At 57.3% G+C, this 23,798-nt stretch overlaps 1 protein-coding gene across 13 annotated transcripts in view; it reads right to left on the bottom strand.

The window, feature by feature from the left end:
• Nucleotides 1-1,758: 1,758 nt before the first annotated feature.
• Nucleotides 1,759-23,798, bottom strand: part of MYT1 (myelin transcription factor 1) — an 82,022-nt gene continuing 59,982 nt past the window's right edge. For 5 of the 13 annotated variants that reach the window (XM_065523469.1, XM_065523471.1, XM_074005771.1 and 2 more), the window contains 9 exons: nt 22,571-22,633; nt 22,386-22,454; nt 18,300-18,362; nt 17,810-17,893; nt 13,408-13,629; nt 7,265-7,356; nt 6,524-6,627; nt 4,121-4,264; nt 1,759-3,697 (listed from right to left, as the gene is read on the bottom strand). In XM_065523469.1, the coding sequence (XP_065379541.1) occupies nt 3,557-3,697; nt 4,121-4,264; nt 6,524-6,627; nt 7,265-7,356; nt 13,408-13,629; nt 17,810-17,893; nt 18,300-18,362; nt 22,386-22,454; nt 22,571-22,633 (982 nt within the window). In that variant the 3' untranslated portion in view covers nt 1,759-3,556. Of the gene's footprint in view, nt 3,698-4,120; nt 4,265-6,523; nt 6,688-7,264; nt 7,357-13,407; nt 13,630-17,809; nt 17,894-18,299; nt 18,363-22,385; nt 22,455-22,570; nt 22,634-23,798 lie in introns of those variants that run through there. The other 8 variants (XM_065523470.1, XM_074005768.1, XR_012419695.1 and 5 more) reach the window with 6 other exon arrangements.

Genomic DNA, 23,798 nt, shown 5'->3' with positions numbered 1-23,798 from the left:
CAAAAGGAGATATTGGCTAAACTGACACAAGGGGGGCCCCACGTGTGGTATCAAGGAGAGACCAGAGATGGATGACTCCCCTCCTGCCCACACGCTCCCAGGAGGGCGCATGATAGAGCTCACCAGGAATGACTCCCAGGAGGGTGCATGATAGAGCCCACCAGGAAAAGCTCCCAGGAGGGTGCATGATAGAGCCCACCAGGAATGACTCTCAGGAGGGTGCATGATAGAGCTCACCAGGAATGATTCCCAGGAGGGCGCATGATAGAGCCCACCGGGAATGACTCTCAGGAGGGTGCATGATAGAGCTCACCAGGAAAGGCTCCCAGGAGGGTGCATGATAGAGCTCACCAGGAAAGGCTCCCAGGAGGGCGCACGATAGAGCCCACCAGGAATGACTCTCAGGAGGGTGCATGATAGAGCCCACCAGAAATGACTCTCAGGAGGGTGCACGATAGAGCCCACCAGGAATGACTCTCAGGAGGGTGCATGATAGAGCCCACCAGGAAAAGCTCCCAGGAGGGCGCATGATAGAGCTCACCAGGAATGACTCTCAGGAGGGTGCATGATAGAGCCCACCAGGAATGACTCTCAGGAGGGTGCATGATAGAGCCCACCAGGAAAAGCTCCCAGGAGGGCGCATGATAGAGCTCACCAGAAATGACTCCCAGGAGGGTGCCTGATAGAGCCCACCAGGAAAGGCTCCCAGGAGGGCGCATGATAGAGCTCACCAGGAATGACTCCCAGGAGGGTGCATGATAGAGCCCACCAGGAAAAGCTCCCAGGAGGGCGCATGATAGAGCTCACCAGAAATGACTCCCAGGAGGGTGCATGATAGAGCCCACCAGGAAAGGCTCCCAGGAGGGCACATGATAGAGCTCACCAGGAATGACTCCCAGGAGGGTGCATGATAGAGCCACCAGGAATGGCTCCCAGGGGGGCGCATGATAGAGCTCACCAGGAATGACTCTCAGGAGGGTGCATGATAGAGCCCACCAGGAATGACTCCCAGGAGGGTGCCTGATAGAGCCCACCAGGAATGACTCCCAGGAGGGTGCATGATAGAGCCTACCAGGAAAAGCTCCCAGGAGGATGCATGATAGAGCCCACCAGGAATGGCTCTCAGGAGGGTGCATGATAGAGCTCACCAGGAATGACTCCCAGGAGGGTGCATGATAGAGCCCACCAGGAATGACTCCCAGGAGGGTGCATGATAGAGCCTACCAGGAAAAGCTCCCAGGAGGATGCATGGTAGAGCCCACCAGGAATGACTCTCAGGAGGGTGCATGATAGAGCTCACCTGGAATGATTCCCAGGAGGGTGCATGAGAGAGCCCACCAGGAAAAGCTCCCAGGAGGGCGCATGATAGAGCCCACCAGAAATGACTCCCAGGAGGGTGCATGATAGCCACCAGGAATGACTCTCAGGAGGGCGCATGATAGAGTCCACCAGGAATGACTCCCAGGAGGGCGCATGATAGAGCCCACCAGGAATGACTCTCAGGAGGGCGCATGATAGAGCCCACCAGGAAAGGCTCCCAGGAGGGTGCATGATAGAGCCCACCAGGAATGACTCTCAGGAGGGTGCATGATAAAGCCCACCAGGAAAAGCTCCCAGGAGGGTGCATGATAGAGCCCACCAGGAATGGCTCCCAGGAGGGCGCATGATAGAGCCCACCAGGAAAGGCTCCCAGGAGGGTGCATGATAGAGCCCACCAGGAATGGAGACAGTGTCCTCCCCACAGACCACAGCACCGACTCACAGTCAGAGTGGACTTTTATTAGGAAATCACCCTGCAAACACACCATGGAGTGCTGTGGGTTCAACGCGTTTCCTGAGGAAGGAGGGTCACAGTATTGGAGCTGTCGGAGGGATGGGCGGCACAGCCTGTGAGCCCAGCGGCGACTCGAGGCTGCCTGCGGCCGGCACCCCCTCACAGCAACAGGACTCCACCGCAAGGGCCGACACGCAAACGCGACACGAGAAACATGCCCAAGCACACACATCTGCGCTACACTTAAATAATAATAAATACAGAATTCCATTTGCTGTTATCCGTGCTTGAAACAAAAGGAACCCAAAATGGAAAAAGAAAACCAAAACATCTTTCTCTCCACTGGACCAAGGGAAAAAAATCCCCAAATTATCAAAATTCCTCAGTTACAAAATACTTTTTAAAAAAATTCCATTATTAAAAGAATAAATAACAAAATATATAAAAAATAACTTGGTTGCATCAAAATTATAACTAGGAGTTATATCAAGATTTTTTGTGGCCTACATTATAGTCAAATAGTTATTTTTGCTTTGAATTCACTTTTCCCCTCTTAGGGTGCCCTGGTGTGGGGTCTAGTTGAAATAGTATAAAATTAATAAATAAAAATGTTAAATAAATAGCAAACGTTAACATAAGAGGTTGTGAATATAAATACATCTTGACAAAATTAAATAATTTACAGAATAATTAAACTAACTACTTTTTAATTTTTTCCAGGAAGTGCAATTTCTCTACTTTTAAATACTAACTTGGAATTGCAGTCACAACTGACTTGGATTCTATTTACACAGTAGGAACATTGTGTTTTTAACACACTAAATTAAAATGTACCCTTTTTTCGCATACTGGATGGATCTAAAAGAAGTGAAACCTTGGTGGTCTCCTGTTAGGAATTTACCCTCTGACCTTGATGATGCCATTGCCACCTCCGTCGCCATGGATGCAGAGGTCAAGCTTGGCCACGACCCGGATAATGTGGCAGTGATGGGTCAGGGGTCCGGGTGGATGCACAGAAGCCAGAGCGGTCCCTGGACGTGGATCCCAGACACAGGGTCTAAAGGCTGCAGCCCCAACAGGGAGCTGTGACCCAGGGCCACACACATCTCCAGAGCCTCAGCGCGCCAGCTGCCCCCAGACACTAGGCTGATTTTCAGGAGTCTCCCAGGTTAAAATTTCTTGACCTGACAGGGGCTGCGATGCTTGTCAACTGTCCGGAGTGTCCTCTGGGAGGCACATTCCTAACTTTCCCTCTGGGACAGAGCTTTGTTCCACCCTTAACACAAAACTGAATTAAATGAAAACAGAAAACGCACTTGATTCAGCCGCCCTCACTGAGCACAGGCACGCTGCCCCGGGCATGTCCTCCAGGCCAAGATGCCACTCACACCACCCGCCCACCACGCTCACGGCTACCCTCCCAGCCTCGACAGACAAAGGAATACTGTGGTTGCAAACTCCAAAACTTCCCTGAGAACCTTGTCCATGAGCTTCCACTGGAGACTTTGAGCTGCTCTTCAGATTTCTTTCAGAAAACAAAAATAAATCACTTTGTAATTCTTCAGTGCCCCTGTGCACACAGATGGGGCCGCCACGGCCCCAAGCCTGGAGGGAGCATCGTGGGAGAGGCTGATTTCCAGCCATCCCTTTGGATAAACCCACCCGAGGCCACACCGGGCCGCGAACGGGAAGTCACTGTGAGTTGGGCATCCCCACGGTGTGGGGCAGGGCGGGGGAGGTAAACGGTGTGGTGGGCTGGGACACTCCTGGGTACCACACGGCCTAGACCTGGATGCCCCTCACAGCCTGCTTGATGCTCTCCAGGAGGTCCTTGTTCTCCGGGTTCTGGTAGCACTCCTGGTTGGAGTACATGTCGGTGAGGGTGCTCACATAGGCATCGAAATTCTGTTCGCATATTGGCTCCTAGAGAACAGAACCAGGTTAGCAAGCCCCATCCATGCAGTGGGCCCCACACCAAAGAACCTGATGTGGGAGCATCAAACCTGTGCCCCCGTGTGACCCGAGACAAGCCCGTACCAACTCGGGGCAGCACTGGCTGCCCTGCCCTGGTTGCTTTGAGTGTTTCTCTCTGCAGCCTTCCCAGCAGTAGCCTCTCTGCTGATGGAATCACCATTTTGCTTCGGATTCATTAGCTACTCAGGAGGGCTAAAGCCACCATAGCCAACCAATGCCCAGGCCATTCGGGGTAGAGAGAATCTCCACCAGGGCACAGGACCCCTAGGGCAGGACCCAGAGGCAGAGGGGGTGGGAGATGCCCTGCCCTCCTGCTTTCCGGAGAGACCCTGGGGGGCAGCTGTGGTGCCGGCAGGTCTGCGTGCTGCCTACCATGTGTGGAAGGCGGATATTGGCGAGACTTTGGATGAGGGCCTGGCTCAGGCCGGACAGCTCCAGAAACAGGGCTTCATTCTGCTCCTCAATGAGCTTGTTCTCCTCCTCGATGTTCTTCAGGTTCTTCTCCATGGAGGAGATCTGTGCCAGAGAGAGGTCTGAAGTGCTGCCTGCCCTTGGCCCCCATCCTCCTGGGAGTCCTCCTGGGCTGCCTCTCACAACCCTCTGGGAGAATGCAGAACCCTGGGGTGGGGGAAGGGGCAGGGACCCTGCCTTCCTGTAAGTGTCCTGCCACAGGTGAGGGGCTGCCAGAGGAGAGAAAGGCAAGGGCCCTCTGGAGACATGGCCTGACTCCAGGGAAGCCAGGAAGGGGCTCGTGTGGCACGTCTCCCTGTACCATGCTTTCCAGATGGAACCGAAACCCCTGTGCAGCAGAGGTCCCCCTCCTGGTTTTCTGAGCTCCTCTGTCCTGAGGGGATGGGGTGGGACCACAGACTTCACAGCGCCCTGTCTCAGCTTCAGACTCCACCTGCTGTGGTCTTTGCTTCACCATGCTTCCTGCTTCTATCTGTAAGACGGGAATCACTGCACCCACCCTGTGGGGTGTCGGACGGCCTTTGGGTCTTCCCCTCACCAGAAAGACCAACAGAGAGCCTCCTCAGGGCCTCCCAGGCACGTCTTCCCCAGGCCAACCACAGACAAGTCTTCTCACTTCCCCACCACGGCGGTGAACCTGCCCAGGGCCTCGTTGGCCCTGAGGCCTTTGGTGTCCAGGAACAGCCGCCAGCCATCTGCAGGGAGCCGTGGGGGCAGAGGCTACACTCACAGAAAGACAGTGTGGGTGACACACGAGGCAGGAGTGGTGAGCTCCTTCCTGGGAGGCTGTGGATGGGGTCAAGCACGCTTCTTCTGCCGCCTGGCGACAAGCATGTGGCTCTGAAAGGGTTGCATGGGAGACAGGGACCTGCCTTCCCTTTGCCTTTGCCCTTCTGCAGAGGACACCACTCACCAAACTCCCTCAAAGGGACAGGGGCTTCTGAGTCCTTCCAAAGGGATGCCAGTAAAAGGTAATAATTTGTCTTTAAAAAGATTTGTTTTGGCAAATAAAGAGAAATCAGAGGTGCTACCCCAAGGACACTGACACTGATGAAGGCTCTGAGGACTTTGAGAAGGGGAGGAGCAGGGAGCACAAAGTGGGACACCCATACCACAGTGCATCTCCACACTCGGAGACACCAGGAGGGGATGGGGATGGCTCTGCCAGGAGGGCCGTCACCCCTTCTCTGTTGTCACTGCCTATGAACCTGGGGGCACGCAGCATTGACATGTGCATGACAACGAAAATCCTTCCTGATCCCCGTGGGGTGATGCTATTTTTATACAGGCTCTTGAGTAACAAGTGGTCAACGTGAGCCTGTTGGCCACTAGTGACAAGAGCAGAGTAACGAGACACATGGGGCTGGAGTATGTCACTCATTTTCTGCCGCCTTGGTGGAGGCCGCCGTCTCCCCATCTGTCCCTGCCCAGAGGGGCTCTGCCCAAATTCCCTGTGGGACCTGGTCACTTCCTTGTCCCTTTGTCCCTCCAGCCGTTAGGGGCACAGTTATGTGTGCCCACTCCCCCACTGCGGCTGCAGACTCCACTCAGTAGCCACAGGTGAGGCATGCTCTTATTTTCAAAATAAGATCTTTAGTGTTTTTCTTTTATTTTTCTGATTACAAATGCTCATTTTAGGGAAATCAGGAAATATGACACAAACATTTGAAGTAATTTGTAATCCTATTCCTCAGCAACAGCAGCTCTCATTGACCACACTTACTCTGGATCAGGTGCTTATGCTAAATGTTTTCCTCATAGAAATGCGTTCATTGTACAATAACCAGGAGTAGAATCCTGTTCTTACCTCCATTTACGGAGGAAAAGGCTGAAAGGTTTGTCAGGTCCCTCAGCTGGTATGTGGCTGTGCTGGGGAAGAAACCTGGCTCCAGAGGCCTGGCTCTAAGGCATCACACTCATGGACTACTGGTGCTCACAAGACCAGTAAGCCTAACGGGACCACTAGCCTTGACAGGACGAATTCTAATGAGAGTAAGAGAGACAGTGCTGCTAATCTTAATGGGACTAGTATTATTAATAGTATTATTAACGCTAACGAGACCACAGCCCTAGTGGGACAACCAGCTCCAGCGACCCGCCGGCACTCACAGTGTGACTTCACAGACACCACAACATGAGTGGCCAGCACGTCCTAAGTGTGCCTGTGTGCCAGGCACTGCGCTGTCCGTCAGCTCAGCCCTGACGGCAACCTTGATGAGTGCCGACGGATGCCTCACTGTTCCCACGATGAATGTTTGGGTTGGGAAGGCAAAGAGCCCAGGAGTGGGGGGCGGCACCACCTACCTGGGACTGCAGCTGTACCATGGCGGCCTCCATCTCCGAGTTGGACTCGTTCAGGTCTCGGATCTCCTGGTTCAGCTGCTTGATCTCCTCATCATTCTCCAACACTGACCCAGTGAGAAACCTGAGCTGTGGCTCTGGGCCTCAGGCAGGCCTGGGCCAAAGTGCTGTGGGGAAGCCTGCTTTCTAGATGGAACTGCAACCCCCCGTGCAGCAGAGGTCCCCCCTCCTGGGTGTCTGAGCTCATCTCTCTGGGGCTCACACCCCACATCGCGTGCTGGAGAAGTCTGTCTTGAAAATTCTGAGATGGGTGTTTATGGTTTGCCTCCTGAGCTGGGTGGCAGGTGGAAAGGCTTAAATCTATCTGGGAGATATTAATTGCTACATTAAAGATGGAAGTTTGTTCAGGCGATGCTGAATTTCCTCACCTAAGTGGGAATGAGCCTCACCTCTCCACAAAATCATAGCACGTGGGCTCCACTGGACTCTGATCCCAGTGGTCACCAAAGCCACAGGTTACAGCAGGCATGACCTCCTGAGGGCCAGGGGCCCCAGACACAGGTGTCAAGAGCTGCAGAGCCAAGGTCCAAAAGGCTGTCAGCTCAGGTCAAGGGATCTGCCTCTGCCATGACTCATTCCAGGAGGGGCTTCATCTCTCTGCCTTCTTCCCACCAAAAAGGTGCACAGCTCTCTCTCACCCGGGCACCCAGTCATGAGCAGGGAAATTCAGGAAGCCATGCTTACCATCGCTAGTCTTGAATTTTGGACTGAGGACCTCATCCCCTGAGAGTTTTCCCTTCTTTCCAGCAAATGTTGCTCTGGGACAGCCTGACAAACTGGAAGCAGAGGCTACATATCATTCACCAGCCCAGGGTCACCCACCACGGCCAGCCCAGAGTCACATACCACGGCCAGCCCAGGGTCACCACCACGGCCAGCCCAGGGTCACATACCATGAACATCCCAGGGTCACCCACCAGGGCCAGCCCAGGGTCATATACTATGGCCAGCCCAGGGTCACCCACCACGGCCAGCCCAGGGTCATCCACCACGGCCAGCCCAGGGTCACATACCACAGCCAGCCCAGGGTCACCCACCACGGCCAGCCCAGGGTCATCCACCACGGCCAACCCAGGGTCACCCACCACGGCCAGCCCAGGGTCACATACCACAGCCAGCCCAGGGTCATCCACCACGGCCAGCCCAGGGTCACATACCACGGCCAGCCCAGGGTCACCTACCATGACCAGCCCAGGGTCACCCACCACAGCCAGCCCAGGGTCACCCACCACGGCCAGCCCAGGGTCACCCACCACGGCCAGCCCAGGGTCACATACCACGGCCAGCCCAGGGTCACCCACCACGGCCAGCCCAGAGTCACATTCCACGGCCAGCCCAGGGTCACCCACCACGGCCAGCCCAGGGTCACATACCATGAACATCCCAGGGTCACCCACCAGGGCCAGCCCAGGGTCACCCACCATGACCAGCCCAGGGTCACATACCACGGCCAGCCCAGGGTCACCCACCACGGCCAGCCCAGGGTCATCCACCACGGCCAGCGTAGGGTCACATACCACGGCCAGCCCAGGGTCACCCACCACGGCCAGCCCAGGGTATTATACTATGGCCAGCCCAGGGTCACCCACCAGGCCAGCCCAGGGTCACCCACCATGACCAGCCCAGGGTCATATACTATGGCCAGCCCAGGGTCATCCACCATGGCCAACCCAGGGTCACCCACCAGGGCCAGCCCAGAGTCACATACCACAGCCAGCCCAGGGTCACATACCATGGCCAGCCCAGGGTCATCCACCACGGCCAGCCCAGGGTCATCCACCACGGCCAGCCCAGGGTCACCCACCACGGCCAGCCCAGAGTCACATACCACGGCCAGCCCAGGGTCACCCACCACGGCCAGCCGAGGGTCACCCACCACGGCCAGCCCAGAGTCACATACCACGGCCAGCCCAGGGTCACCCACCACGGCCAGCCCAGGGTCACCCACCACGACCAGCCCAGGGTCACATACCACGGCCAGTCCAGGGTCACCCACAAAGACCAGCCCAGGGTCACCCACCACGACCAGCCCAGGGTCACCCAAAAAGACCAGCCCAGGGTCACCCACAAAGACCAGCCCTGGGTCACCCACCACGGCCAGCCCAGAGTCACCTGCCACGGCCAGCCCTGGGTCACCCACCATGACCAGCCCTGGGTCACCCACCACGGCCAGCCCAGGGTCACCCACCACGGACAGCCCAGGGTCACCCACCACGGCCAGCCCAGGGTCACGCACCATGACAAGGCCAGGGTCACACACTATGGGATAGTCTAGGGGTCACCACGACTAGTTTGGGGTCAGACACCATGACCAGCCCAGGGTCACATACCATGAACATCCCAGGGTCACCCACCAGGGCCAGCCCAGGGTCACCCACCATGACCAGCCCAGGGTCACATACCACGGCCAGCCCAGGGTCACCCACCACGGCCAGCCCAGGGTCACCCACCACGGCCAGCCCAGGGTCACCCACCACGGCCAGCCCAGGGTCACATACCACAGCCAGCCCAGGGTCACCCACCAGGGCCAGCCCAGGGTCAACCACCATGACCAGCCCAGGGTCATATACTATGGCCAGCCCAGGGTCACCCACCACAGCCAGCACAGGGTCACCCACCACGGCCAGCCCAGGGTCATATACTATGGCCAGCCCAGGGTCATCCACCACGGCCAACCCAGGGTCACCCACCACGGCCAGCCCAGAGTCACATACCACGGCCAGCCCAGGGTCACCCACCACGGCCAGCCCAGGGTCACCCACCACGGCCAGCCCAGAGTCACATACCACGGCCAGCCCAGGGTCACCCACCAGGGCCAGCCCAGGGTCACCCACCACGGCCAGCCCTGGGTCACCCACCACGGCCAGCCCAGAGTCACATACCACGGCCAGCCCAGGGTCACCCACCACGGCCAGCCCAGGGTCATCCACCATGAGCATCCCAGGGTCACCCACCACGGCCAGCCCAGGGTCATCCACCATGGCCAGCCCAGGGTCACATACCACAGCCAGCCCAGGGTCACCCACAAAGACCAGCCCAGGGTCACCCACCACGACCAGCCCAGGGTCACCCACAAAGACCAGCCCAGGGTCACCCACCACGACCAGCCCAGGGTCACCCACCACGGCCAGCCCAGGGTCACCCACCACGACCAGCCCAGGGTGACCCACCACGACCAGCCCTGGGTCACCCATCATGACAAGGCCAGGGTCACACACTATGGGATAGTCTAGGGGTCACCACGACTAGTTTGGGGTCAGACACCATGACCAGCCCAGGGTCACATACCACGGCCAGCCCAGGGTCACCCACCACGGCCAGCCCAGGGTCACATACCACAGCCAGCCCAGGGTCACCCACAAAGACCAGCCCAGGGTCACCCACCACGACCAGCCCTGGGTCACCCACCACAGCCATCCCAGGGTCACCCACCACGGTCACCCACCACGGCCAGCCCAGGGTCTCCCACCATGACCAGCCCAGGGTCATATACTATGGCCAGCCCAGGGTCACCCACCACGGCCAGCCCAGGGTCACCCACCACGGCCAGCCCAGGGTCACCCACCACGACCAGCCCTGGGTCACCCACCACGGCCATCCCAGGGTCACCCACCACGGTCACCCGCCACGGCCAGCCCAGGGTCACCCACCACGGCCAGCCCAGGGTCACCCACCACGGACAGCCCAGGGTCACCCACCACGGCCAGCCCAGGGTCACACACCACGGCCAGCCCAAGGGCACACACCACGGACAGCCCAGGGTCACCCACCACGGCCAGCCCAGGGTCACACACCACGGCCAGCCCAGGGTCACCCACCACGGCCAGCCCAGGGTCACCCACCACGGACAGCCCAGGGTCACCCACCACGGCCAGCCCAGGGTTACACACCACGACCAGCCCTGGGTCACCCACCATGACAAGGCCAGGGTCACACACTATGGGATAGTCTAGGGGTCACCACGACTAGTTTGGGGTCAGACACCATGACCAGCCCAGGGTCACATACCACGGCCAGCCCAGGGTCACCCACCACGACCAGCCCAGGGTCACATACCACGGCCAGCCCAGGGTCACGCACCATGACAAGGCCAGGGTCACACACTATGGGATAGTCTAGGGGTCACCACGACTAGTTTGGGGTCAGACACCATGACCAGCCCAGGGTCACATACCATGAACATCCCAGGGCCACCCACCAGGGCCAGCCCAGGGTCACCCACCACGGCCAGCCCAGGGTCACGCACCATGACAAGGCCAGGGTCACACACTATGGGATAGTCTAGGGGTCACCACGACTAGTTTGGGGTCAGACACCATGACCAGCCCAGGGTCACATACCATAAACATCCCAGGGCCACCCACCAGGGCCAGCCCAGGGTCACCCACCACGGCCAGCCCAGGGTCACGCACCACGGCCAGCCCAGGGTCACGCACCATGACAAGGCCAGGGTCACACACTATGGGATAGTCTAGGGGTCACCACGACTAGTTTGGGGTCAGACACCATGACCAGCCCAGGGTCACATACCACGGCCAGCCCAGGGTCACCCACCACGGCCAGCCCAGGGTCACACATTATGGGTTAACAGAAAGCATGTCCACCTCACCTAGATGACCCGGAGGGCCTAGGTGGCCTCCCTATGGCCAAACTGTGTTCTACGGGGAAACAGAAGCTACATCTAGGCAGGGCAGAGGCTGGGAAGGGGACACTCCAGAGCTCACCTCACCTGGCACAGCCATAGCTGGCCCTACCTGATACTCGAGGGGCCGGGGCAGTGGTGCTCTGGGTAAGGCTCCCTCTGGGGTCTGAGGTCCACAGGACCCGCTTGCCCGTGCTTTGCAGCCCGGACCTCCCAGAGGAGCCGGTCCTGGCTGACTCTGCCTCTGAGACACCCTCTAGGATGTGGTGGTAACGACAATCACAGATCACTCCTCGGATACAGACACTCGAGCAGAAAAAGGCATTAAAATTGTACATTCTCAGGCATGATTTCCTTTATGAAGTGATTGTATCCACACCATAAGTAAAGGTTGATTGAGGCAAGTGAGACGTCCTTAGGAAGCCCAGCCTGAGTCTCTGCCCACCTGACCCTGGCTGCAGCGGCCTCCTTTAGTGGCCTTCTCGGCCTCTGCGACTGTGACCGTGCCAGCTGCCCGTGTCAGATCTAGTCTCTCCTCTGCCTTCTGCCAGGCCCCTCACTCACAGTGAACGCTGAGTCCTTGCCAGCTGGCAGCCGGATAAGCCCTGGCCCAGAACTTTCTACCTCATTTCCTTTCGCTGCCTCTCCCTGGCTCCAGCCCCCCAGCACCTCCAACCTCGTCCAGCGGACCAGGGTGTTCCCAGCTCCAGCCACCTCACTGAGGCCTTGTGCCCCAGACACCTCAGGCCAAGCTGCTACCTCCTTCTCAAAGAGGACTTCCTTGTCCTCTTTGTCATTTACGTATTTATTTGTTTATAGGCTGTCCCACCTACTCTGCCCCAAATGCACTCTACAAGGATAAGGGTTAGTTGTCCTTTTCTTCTCTGCTCTCTCTCCAGGGCTGGGTACATGGTGCAAATGCTTTCGTTGAATGAATGAGTTAATTAATCTTGTAGGGGAGGAAGGAAGGGAAAAGGGAGGGGAGGTGAAGAAAAAGAAGAGAAGGTGAGGAAGGGAGGGAAGGGAAGGGGAAGGTCGGGGGGAAGGGAGGGGAGAGGAAGAAGGGAGGGGAGAGGAAGAAGGGGAGGAGAGGGGGTGGGGAGGGGAGGGGAAGAGGAGAGGAGGGGAAGGGGAGGGGAGAGGAGGGAAAAGGGAAGGGGGAGGGGAGGGGAAGGGGAGGGGAGGGGAGAGAGGGAGGGGAGAGGAGGGAAAAGGGAAGGGGGAGGGGAGGGGAAGGGGAGGGGAGGGGAGAGAGGGAGGGGAGAGGAGGGAAAAGGGAAGGGGAGGGGAGGGGAAGGGGAGGGGAGGGGAGAGAGGGAGGGGAGAGAGGGAGGGAAGAGGGGAGGGGGAGGGGAGGGGGAGGGGAGAGAGGGAGGGAAGGGGAGAGGAAGAAAAGGGGAAGGAGAGGGGAGGGGAAGGGAGGGGAAAGAAGGAAATGGGGAGGGATAGGGGAAGGGAGAGGGGAGGAAAGGGGAGGGAAAGGGAAGGAGGAAGGGAGGGAGGAGAGGAAAGGAGGGAGAAGGGAGAGGAAGGAGGAGGGAAAAAGGGGAGGGGAGGGACAGGGGAGGGAATGAAGAGTCAGCATTGGCCCTAGGCCCAGACACAGGGTTTCTGATGGGACCAGGCACTTATTGTCGCCATAGGACACACACAGGAAGTGGGGGCTGGTGAAGCAAAGGTCCCTCAGCTCCACAGCAGGTGTTGGAGGGCAGGTGAGAGGTGGTGAGTGCTGCCCAGGCCACTGCCAGACATGAGGGGTCGCCAGCTCCTTGCAAAGCAGGCAGGGGTCTCTGCCCAGAGTTCAAAGAAGAGGTGTGCATGGGAGAGACAGGGCAAAAGGTGTAGGAGACACACTTTTCCTGAGAAGTTGTCAGCCTGTTAAGAGAACGTGTCAGACCCAGGGCTCTGCTCATGTGTGGCCTCTGTGTCCAGCATAACACCCAGCCTGGAAGGGCTCCATCAGGATGGGGAAGGGTGGCTTATGAGGGAAGACGCATGGTGAAGACGTAACCAACAGCATCACCTGGCACAACAGACCCGCCAGCCTCCCCCATCCGCTACCCATTGGCCTGGCCTTTCCCTTGAGAAACTTTGGTCACATGGAGCCCTGGTCTGGCTTCAGCCCCAGGCCCCAGGCAAGGGTCCCTACTGACTGCAGAGGGGCAGGGCCTGCAGGCACAGTTACCTCCGGTGGGTGAGGAAACTCCCATTGGCGTGGCCAGAGCCGTCACAGCCCGGGGTGGGGCAGGTCGGTCCTTCATTCTTCAGGGACTTCCAGGAGAATGACGAGCCATTGAGGGAACCTTCCTTCTGCCTGCGGGCGGCCAGTGGGCAGCCGGACGCGCTCCTGTGAGAGGCGTATTTTCCACTGATGTGACCAAGCCCCACACAGCCTGGAACTGGGCACCTGGGCACAGAAAGGCCAGGGTGAGTACAGGGGCGAAGGGTTGGGAGGAGAAGCCTGGAGACACTCCCAAGCCAGACACGAGGGAGCCCAGCATCACACATCAAAGGACTTCTGAGTGAGGCAGGGAGGGTAGCTGAGGTCCTGGAGCCTCAGGGAAGAACCTGGCCCTCGCGGCTGAACATGAAGACTGCAGGGCCACGCCCCTCTTCCGCCTTGGCCTCCCAGCCCCTGTATGGCTGGAGTCTCCGCAGCCACCTTCTTTCCGTGCTATGACCCTGGGCCTGGGGGCTGCCCTCAGGTTCACTCCGAGCCTTGCTGCTGGAGTCACTTCTGTATCACTCAGCAACATGGAGCCATGTTGTCAGCTGAGACCCCCCAGAGGCTACTCCCTGGGAGCTTGCATCACGCATAGGCCTGGGGGCCTATGGATCCATGAGAATGACAAGGTACCCTAAGCAGGGGAGCTCAGGGACAGCAGGGGCCTGTCACCCCACAGCCTCCCAGACTGAGGCCAGTGCAATCGGGGGGCAATGCCCATAGATGTTGCAGCTTTGCCACAACTGAGATCTATGTTCTAGAAGGAGGAACACAGACCTCATGTCGGGGAGACTCACTAGGATATCCCATAATCACTCCTGCCTGAGGCTGGCCTTAAATGGTGATTTCCTTTCCTTTGTTCTGGGTATTCCAGGAGAGGGATAGAGGCCGTTATGAAAATAACATAAATTCAGATTGGCAGATGCCTTGAGCACAGTGTGGGTCGGAGACAAACAGGACAATGACAATGCAGAGGGCCCAGGCCCAAGACCTCTCTGAGGGTCTGTCCCCACTGCCTCAGGGAAGGACCTGGACCAGGATTTGGGGATCTGAGGGACCACGTCATCCAGGAACCCACTCCAAACCTAGGACAAGATCTTCAGTCTGCAAGGCTCATTCTTATCTCTCCATCAGTGAAACTCATCCAAATTGCCATTTGTCACACACTCACAGTGATGATTACCTGGCAACACAAGACCCCAAGAGAGGACATTGCTCCATTTACAAAGAGATCCACGGGGATACAGGGAAGTCACAGTCAGCGCAGGAAGCGCTCCGGACGGTAGCGGGGGCGGGGGCAGTGGCAGAGGCTCCTGCTGCAGGGGTGAGATGGGGGCACAGAGCTGTGCTACTCGATGGAAGGTCAACAAGGCCTGGGCAGGGAGGGCAGCATCCGGCTCCTTGCCCCACACTGGCCTCATCTCTGAAGCTGCCATTTCGGGCACTTCCCAGCCACCTCGGCCAGGGCCCTGCTTTCTCTCTCCACAGGCCCCTCTCTGGATTCTTTTCCCTTTGTTGCTCATCCCACCCACCCAGCCCTCAGAAACTCACAGGACATTCCCTGAGCCAGTCCAAGGCCGTCTCAAACCCATCCAGAGTAGAGACACTGCCAGCGGCCCCTATGGGGGCTTTGGGAAGTTCACATTCAATGTCCAGCCCCCCTCAGACGGGGATGCCTCCCAGCCATGGGGCCCTGGGGGGCACCTGTGCCAGGCACAGCCGACCCTGAGGTGAGGACCTGGGCTGGGAAGAGGCACTGGCCAAATGGGAGGTGGCTCTTCAGTTACTCTACATGGTCGAGTCTGAATTATTATTATTATTATTATTGAGACAGAGTCTCACTCTGTTGCCCCGGCTGGAGTGCAGTGGCATGATCTCGGCTCACTGCAACCTCCATCTCCTGGCTTCAAGCAATCCTCCTGCCTCAGCCTCCCAAGTAGCTGGGATTACAGGCGCCCGCCACCACACCCAGTTGATTTTTGTATTGTTAGTACAGATGGGGTTTCACCATGTTGGCCAGGCTGGTCTCAAATTCCTGACCTCAGGTGATCTGCCCACCTCGGCCTCCCAAAGTGCTGGGATTACAGGCATGAGCCACAGCACCTGGCCCAAATCTGAATTATTTTTACTCCCTTTCTTGCAAAACACTAGTCCCCTTCATCAAGGGAAACTGTTTTTGTTCCCCTGGGTCACATACATGGAGAGGATTTCAGATTTCAGGTATGTTCTCTTTCTCACAACACCATGTGTGGAGACTTTCAAGCCGTCAGGGATGTCATGTTTGAAACGTGCTGGGGCAGGGGTGCGGGCACTGAGCTGGTGAGGCCTCTGTGCTTCTTGGGTGAGCTAGTGTTTCCTGTCACATATTGGGGGGCAGAAGCCGTGTGTGCCAGTGACATGAGAAACACGGCCAGGACCAGGAACCAGAGGTGCATTTCATTTGTCGGGTGTCTGTGTGGCCAGGGGCAGCGTGGGCTCCCCTCTAGGGACAATGGGCAGGGCAGGGGACTTTCGCCTCTTGACTCCCATGGTGGCGCCTCCGAAGGACTTTTATGACCAGTTATAAAGCTGTGGCAAAGGGATTTACCACCAAGTGCCTGATGTGACTCAGTTTTAAATAGTGCAGGCATGAGATGTCATAAAAAGGACTTGCTCCACCAGGCTCTCCCGATCACAGCTCACGCACGCTGACAAAATCCCGTCCCTCAGCAAGACCTGACACATCCATTCGAGTTTCTGCTTCGATCTGCATCTGTTTAAAGACGTTAGGCAATTATAAATGCAGTTAAAGTTTATGGCTGGGGAGGCAAACCCCGTAAAACGGAGGCGTTAAGTGGTCAGGTTCCCTCTGCCATGGGGCCATTAGGAACTTCGTCTATCCTGCAAATGCTGAAATGTTTCTCAAAGTCGAGTCTCCACTTGGCTGCAGAACTCTTGTTTTTTTTAAAGCTAAGTTGACAGCACATTAGAAAGGAAAACCGTTTTTCCTGGTTAATTTGAAAAATGCTGATCTTGATTTTAGTCATCTGCAAATGCAGCACGATTCACTTGTAACATCCCTGCCAGCAGGATCCTTGCCAAATCCATAAAGGTGCTGCACTTATATGATCATATCAAATTCCTGGATTCTCAGGGGCAAAATGTTTTTTTCTGCACCTCAGCATTTAGTGTGCGGCCTTCATAGTACTAACGACCACAAATTTTGCATTGTTAATTTAGCATTCATTACAGTTTTATTATAAAAAATAAACAAACAAGCCACAGCCTATTACACCAAACAGCTGCTGGGGCCAGCCCTTCCGAAGGATGTGATGTTGGTCAGTTAGGTTCCTCCAGGGGCACAGCTGGAGCGAGCTACCAAGAGGGGCAACCCAATCTCGGACAAGTTGCCCCCTCCCCGGGGGTGAGGTCTGCCTGCCCTTGGCCCAGCAGGTAACACAATCAGGGCAACCTGTTTCCTGTGGACATAGTAGGGCCCTGTCCCGACCAAGCCAGCCCCAAGGCCCTGGGCAACAAAGTGTCCAGAGCCATCATTTCCACCGCTCACCTGCTGGGGAACCCACTGCCCATTTTGCCAGATGTCAGCTCTGAAAGTAACTCGGTCCTGGGCACATTGGCCAGTGGGCCACCCGGTTTGAGTCTGTGGCAAAGCATTGCCCCCACCTACAAGTGGGCAGTGCAGGGGACCCACCCCCTATTGGGAGAATAGGCTTGCGAGGACACAAACCCCCACTGAGTAAGACAACACAGAGGCAGGGTTCACCTGTCAGCCCCACCCTGCCCCAGTGGGGAGAGCAACAGAGGAGATTCTGTTTGCCTCAAGGACTTTGGGTCACTTAAGGCCAAGGATGTCCTCTCCTTCACCCAACAGTGTCTGGTGTCCAGTTTAGATCCTCCCGGCTCTCTCAATCTACCAGCTCTCTGCATAGGTGTGTGGGTGGACGGACACATGGGATTCGAAGCTTCAACGTCTTTCTAACCACCCTCTTCTCCTTGACTTCTGCATCTCACCTTTCCTGCAGACAAAAGTCTGCAGGTTACAAGGCCCTGGGGCCCACTCCCAGGTGGCCCTAACACATAGGTAGAAGGGTGCTCTGCCTCTCCCAGCCCCGTCAAATACTCCAGACCCGAGAAGCCCGGAGGCTCTGGCACCCATGCCCTCCATAGGACACTCAGGGCTCACATCTTCATAGGTGCCAACGTGCATTATGAGAGCTTCCATAAAAACGAAAGTTGGCATTGATCGGTTAGGTGACCCATTGTATTAATGAAAAGGGACTCTAGTAGGCATTTTTTACATTACAAAACACAGGAAAATCTCAATTCTGCAAAGCAATGAGGGAGCCAGCATGGCCCAACGTACTTCATCAGCTCGGGGTCCTCCTTGTCGTCCTTGGTGGGTGCCACCTTGACTCCACTTTTCTTTGCACGAGGGCAGCCGGACAAGCTGATTTTGAAAGAGGAAAAAAGGCCACCTTAGTGCTAGAACAGCGGCTTCTCACACCCGTTCATCTCATCCTCGCCCCTCACGCTCTGTGACCCCAGGTTGGGGTGGGAGAGAGTGAGGGCAACTGATGGGTCCATTGTAAGAAGCAGAATCCACAGACACCTTCGCACGAGGCAGCAGGGTCGGAAGGAGAAGCATTTCCGTGAGCCCCTAACCCTGACACTTTGTCTTTTTATCTTACTGCAGAGGGCAATCTAATCAGGTTCTGGAAATGGCAACAATTCAGATTAAAGAGATGGAAATGGACTCCAGCGGTCAGCAACATTAGTGTCTTCCGATCTTCATCTAAGGAAAAGATTCCCTACCCACCCCTGGGGCCCAGGACCTGAGGGCACGGCAGGCTCACCTCCGGTGTGAAGCGTAGTTCCCTGTGATATGGCCAGAGCCGTCGCAGCCAGGCGTGGGGCACCTGCAGAGGAAAGCACAACTGGAACCAGAGCCCGGGAAGACTGGAACCGGCCCAGAGCCCTGGGACTCCCAGAGGAAAGCCTTCCGGGCACAGCCCTTGAGTGAGCCCACTCACATTCCCTTGTCCACAGAGGAACATCACTGATGTTCACCCCAGCTGCCTACTGCCAGCAACAGAGGTCTGATGAGATCATCTCAGGGCTTCAGTACTTTGCTCCCCTGTCTCCCCAAGGGAGACCAGGAAGTCTGAGAGGACAGCAGCCAACTGCTGCTCCAGCATCGGTTTACACCCAGACACCAAACCTGGGCACTGGGACAGGCCTACAGGGTCCACAGCAGCCCAAGGACACGAAGGGCTCCCAGCTTGGACTTCTGTAGGGTCTAGGCTGCGCTAAAGGCATTCAGAGCATATCTGAGCCATAACTTCAAGCATGAGTTCTCCAGATCCTAAGACCAGTTCATCTTCTTGGACGGGCTGGGAGCTTGCCCTCACAAAGGGTTGCCACTATGGGCTGGTAAATGAACAGAGGCTTTTTTGCACACCTGCTGCATAGCAGATGGCGCTGGCCATGCCAGGCCTGGCTGTTGTGTAGCGCGACTTCAGAGTTCACACAGCCAGTAGCTTACAGCAGACTAAGGAGAAGCACAAAAGTCCAACTTTATACACCCAAAACTATGTGATGAATGCATCACGTAAGGTGGTACAAAATTCCACTTTAATATTACAAGCACGGATGCTATTTTCTTCCGAATGTCCACTGAGGAAAAATATGTGAGTTCCTGCTGATGTTAGAGTGGGAGGAGGTGACCTGATTGTGCGGGTAGATCCATCCCCCGTCAGGGCCTGCTGTCTGTGCCTCACCCCTCACGAGCATCCTGACCCTGCAGGAGCCAGGCAAGAGTTCAGTGCTTGTGTCCAGATCACCTGCTACTCATGGGCACTTTGCTGTGGCGCTCAGACCCCAGGGAGGACGTCTCACTTTCCGTGCTGCTGGCCCTTCCTCACCGGAGTCTTCCACCAGCACATGTGACATCTGGCCACTGGGGCAGGACATCTCCTCGCTTAGAGGAAGATGCGGCCGGGCACAGCCTGGCACCCAAAGGGCTATGGCGGCACAGCAGGGCTGGCTCCACCTCTTGCAACCTTCTCTTCAGCCCCTAGGAGTTTTCTCGGGGTGCCCTCGTGGGGAGTCTCAGGTTCCTTCATCCTTGCCCTGTGGGCCACACGTTGGATACCTTGCTGGCCAGCCCAGAGAACTGAAGATGGCCTGCCTCTCCTTCCTGGGTTGGTAGCTGTTCAAGTGGCCACGTGGGGCTCCAGCTCCTTGTCTCAGTGGCAGGAAAGCATCGGGTAGAGCTCCGGTTCAGTGCAGTGGGCAAGTGGCCACTCAGGTGCCAGAGTGACAGACCCACAGCAGCTCCAGGCCTCGACGGGGATAAGCACAGCATTGGGCTGTGAGTGGCATCAGCAGCAGGGCAGATACTCCCCGATGGCATCTGTGAGTGAGTCTCAGGTGGGGGTATAACTCCCAAGGGGCCGGCAGGTACCTAACACACAGGTGGGGCCGTCCTGCACTCCTCACTGAGGCCGGATTCAATGGCTTTTCTCAAGAGTTGTGTCCAAGAGAGGAAAGTGCTCACATAGTCAGAAGAGCAGGTGTCCCCTCTGCATGCCCCTTATGGCCCTGTGGACCCCCAGGGTCAGCTGCAGGAATCTGGAGCCACCTCCACCCCTCCCACTGCCTGTTTCTGAGTGTCCCATCTGGGCAGAAGGGAGCACCATGTCTGAGGGACACCCTCTGCCTTGGCAATACACACCAGGTCTCACCTCTCTCAGCCCCATCCCTGTGCTGTGGACAGGCATTCTTCACTCTGCACAAAGCCTGTCATGCCCTGGCAGGTGTGTGTGGCTGTGGCCGGAGGCAACCATGTCCTCTCAGCCCTTGACCACATCAGACACATGGGAGGGAAGAGTGAACACCCTTGGGATTCACTTAAAACACAGAACACACATCATCCGACTGTCACTGCAGCCAGTTGTGGACAGGGAGGTCATGAAAGGAACCTCATTTTTCTCAAGGCCACCTTCACCCATGGCTGCCACAAGGCTGATCAGGAGGAGCCAGTGCCTGATGCCCCCTCACACAGGAGGTGGCAGAGAGCAAGGAGGTTGGTACACCAGGACACGTGGCGGGGCAGGACCACCATCGTCCCAAGCTCGTGCAGTGGTCGGAGGGAGGAGAGGAAGTGGCCTCCCATGGAAAGGCCCCTGGGGGAGAGTGGAGCTTCTGAAGGAGCCTGGAGGCCTTGGCTGCCTGCCCACACCTTGCCGATGCTGATGAGTGGTTCACTTTCACACAGGGGAGGCTTTTGGTCGTTATTTCTAAAGAAGTTTGGAGTTAAAGTTTTTTACAGGCTCTTAGTCTTAAAAAAGCACTAACTCTCCCAGACGGCCGTGTCTCCAGGCCGGAACCGTGCCAAGCTCCTCTCATCCACCTGGGCATCCACTTAGCAGGACAGAAAGGACACGGTGACATTGGGGCCACTGGGTGCACGCAGCCACATTTCTCGCCCTTCAATTATTCAGCCCCTCAAATGGGAAACACCATGGGAACTAATCATAGAAAAGAAAGCAGAACTGGAAAAGGAAAAAGGAATGCAAGAAAGATGGCAAGAGAAGGAGAGAGGGAGAGAGGACAGTCCCAGAAGCTGCAGGACTGAGTGTTTCCTGGGTTTCTAGGACTAGACAAAGTGAGGGGCAGAATGAATGAATAAGTCAATGTGTGAATCGGCTGTGGTGATCTAAGCCTCAGAAATGCTTATGTTGAAGCTATTAACTTCCAGGAAGGAAACTGAGATGGTGCACCCCACCCTGTGGGAACTGAAGGGCCTGAGGACACACTCCTCCTGGCTGCTGGGGCCAGGGCAGCCTCCAGAGAGAAACAGAGACAAGGCTGCTGGTGGGGGCTCTGGGAGACTCAGAGCTTTCTGTCCAGCTCTGAGCCAGCTAAGGTCCCAGAAGCCTTCAGCAATTTCATTTCCTCATCTTAGAGGCACCAGTGCCCAGGATCCTGTCTGGCCCCAGAATGGAATGAGATGGGGTGTGTTGACCTGAATTCAGGGCCCCCAACACAGAGGCCTATGGGAGGGAGGGACACCCCTGGAGAGGGGTGCCCTGAGGAGACAAGAATGGGACCCCCTTCCTCCAAGGCTTCAACTCAACCCCGGTGCCCAGGAGGTGCTCCCCGTGGCTCAGGGTCACATAGGCTGTGGAGTCACAGCACAACTGGAGGCATGAAAACCAAAGGCAATAACAGTTCCTGACTCCAACCCCAAGAGGACACTGATACCTGGAAACCTCTGGGTGCTTGCGCCTGGCTGTGCGGGACGGTCAAGCAGGCTAGCTGGTGCCTGCAGGGCCTGCCCTGCCCATGTGTTAGGTAGGGGCAGGGAGGTGCAGAAGCAGAAACGGGTGAGCCCAGCAAACAGAAGGCATAAGCATGGAGGAAGGGCATCAGGGCCAAGGCAGAAGCAGCTGGAGCGTGACAGGAGAGGGAAGGACAGGGAGCTTTCTCTTCATCATCAGCGTTCAGTTCATTCAGCAAGAGCCGCACAGCCTGTGGCCTGCTGAGCCACGGCAGGGCTTACATTCCCTGGTCGGTTCTGGGCTTTCCCCAAATCTCTAGGGCAGTGAGAAGGCAGGCCCAGACAGCCCTGTCGGGGGTCTTCAGGAGAGGCTGGAGGGTGGGGAAGGGGGCAAGAGCAGCACAGGAGCCTGCAGCAGCCCCTAGCACCCAGCGGAGAGGTGAACAGCAGAGCTCAGAGCAGGGGCACACAGACAGAGCAGCCCCAGCCAAGCGGAATCGGCCGCTCCACGGCCCTGCCCCTCTGCCCGTCTCAGGAGAGCTAGGGCCAGCTGAGGCTTGGCACCTTGGAGAAGGCTGATTTTGGCAGGAGCCTCATGGAAGGAGAGCACAGCGAGGGTGCCGCCCCAGAGACAGGAGGTCAGGGAGCGCAAACATACTTGAGGTCAGCAGAGTGGGCAGCCATGAGGTTTCTGAGGCTCTTGTCAGCAAGAGGGCAACCAGAGAGGCTGAAAGAGAAGAGATGGGATATCGGGGTAAGCCACAGAGGGGAGCAGAGGAGGAGGAGAGGAGGAAGACCCACCAAGAAGCACCCAGGCCAGACAGACCCGAGCGGGAGACAAACCTGCGGTGGGAGGCATAGTTCCCAGTGATGTGGCCGCTGCCGTCACAGCCAGGGGTGGGACAGCTGGACAAAGGAAAAAGAGTGTCAGGCCAGAGAGTGGTGTGTACCTGTCCCCCAGGCTAAGCCTGCTCTGCGAGGGCGACTGATGCCCACTCCTGGCCCGTGGCTCCTCCTCCCCTCAGTCCTTGGAGGACAGCCGGTGCCTCTCAGGCTGGAAGTTTCTCCCACACAACTTAACTCAAGAAGAAAAAGGAACCAAATTAAAGTTGAGCTTAAAGTTAGGGTGCGGGTGGCACACACGTGCTGTGGGTGCGGGTGACACACACGTGCTGTGGGTGCGGGTGGCACACACGTGCTGTGGGTGCGGGTGGCGCACACGTGCTGTGGGTGCGGGTGGCGCACACGTGCTGTGGGTGCGGGTGGCGCACACGTGCTGTGGGTGCGGGTGGCGCACACGTGCTGTGGGTGCGGGTGGCGCACATGTGCTGGGTGCCCGTGCATGTGCCCATGAATATTTAGGCAGGGAGCTCCTCCCTTTTCCAGGCCCTGAAGCAGCAAAAGGCCTTCCCTGGATCCAGCCGCTCCCAGGAGGGCAAGCCACAGGTGTGAGGGAACAAGAGGGGTTCGGGGTGAGGAGAAGAGGGACCCCAGAAATGTACTCTGAGCACATGTGAGAGCTGGATCACCTGTGGAGCCGGTGCCAGGCACAGCCTCTCACAGTCCCCTAGGAGAGGTGGCTGGCAGTGAAGGCTGACCTGAAGGTCACTGACATCTGACCATTATCCATCAGCAACTTTGACTGTTCCAGCCCTGTGCGGAGCGGCTCAGACACACAGCATCTGGGCCAGCCAGCATGACAGAGTTGAGGGTGGTGAGCCCTAAAGCAGTACATTCCAGGCCTTGGCCACGGAGCCCTGGGCAGAACATGCCCAGCTGCGGCCTCAGGGAGAGGGCTGGGCCTCTGGTTGCCCCGAGGGCTTCCAGTGGAGCTCTCTGAGGAACTCTCCTCCACTCTGCCCCTGCTCTGCTCTGTCCTGCTTGGTGAGCTTGGCCAGGGAATTTCCTTGTTCTTAATCACTTTTAGAAGATAGCAGAAAAGCCAACCACGGCGCAGAGGTGTTGGGAAACCTCTGACTGCTCTGGTTCCTGTCGCAGGCTGCCCGGATCAAGGTGGTCAGGACAGGTCGGAGGAAGCCTGAACAGACCCACTCGTCACGGGTCAGGACCG

Source organism: Macaca fascicularis, chromosome 10 (assembly GCF_037993035.2).
Source record: "Macaca fascicularis isolate 582-1 chromosome 10, T2T-MFA8v1.1".
Lineage (NCBI taxonomy): Eukaryota > Metazoa > Chordata > Mammalia > Primates > Cercopithecidae > Macaca > Macaca fascicularis.
This window is presented reverse-complemented; position numbering and strand designations above follow the sequence as displayed.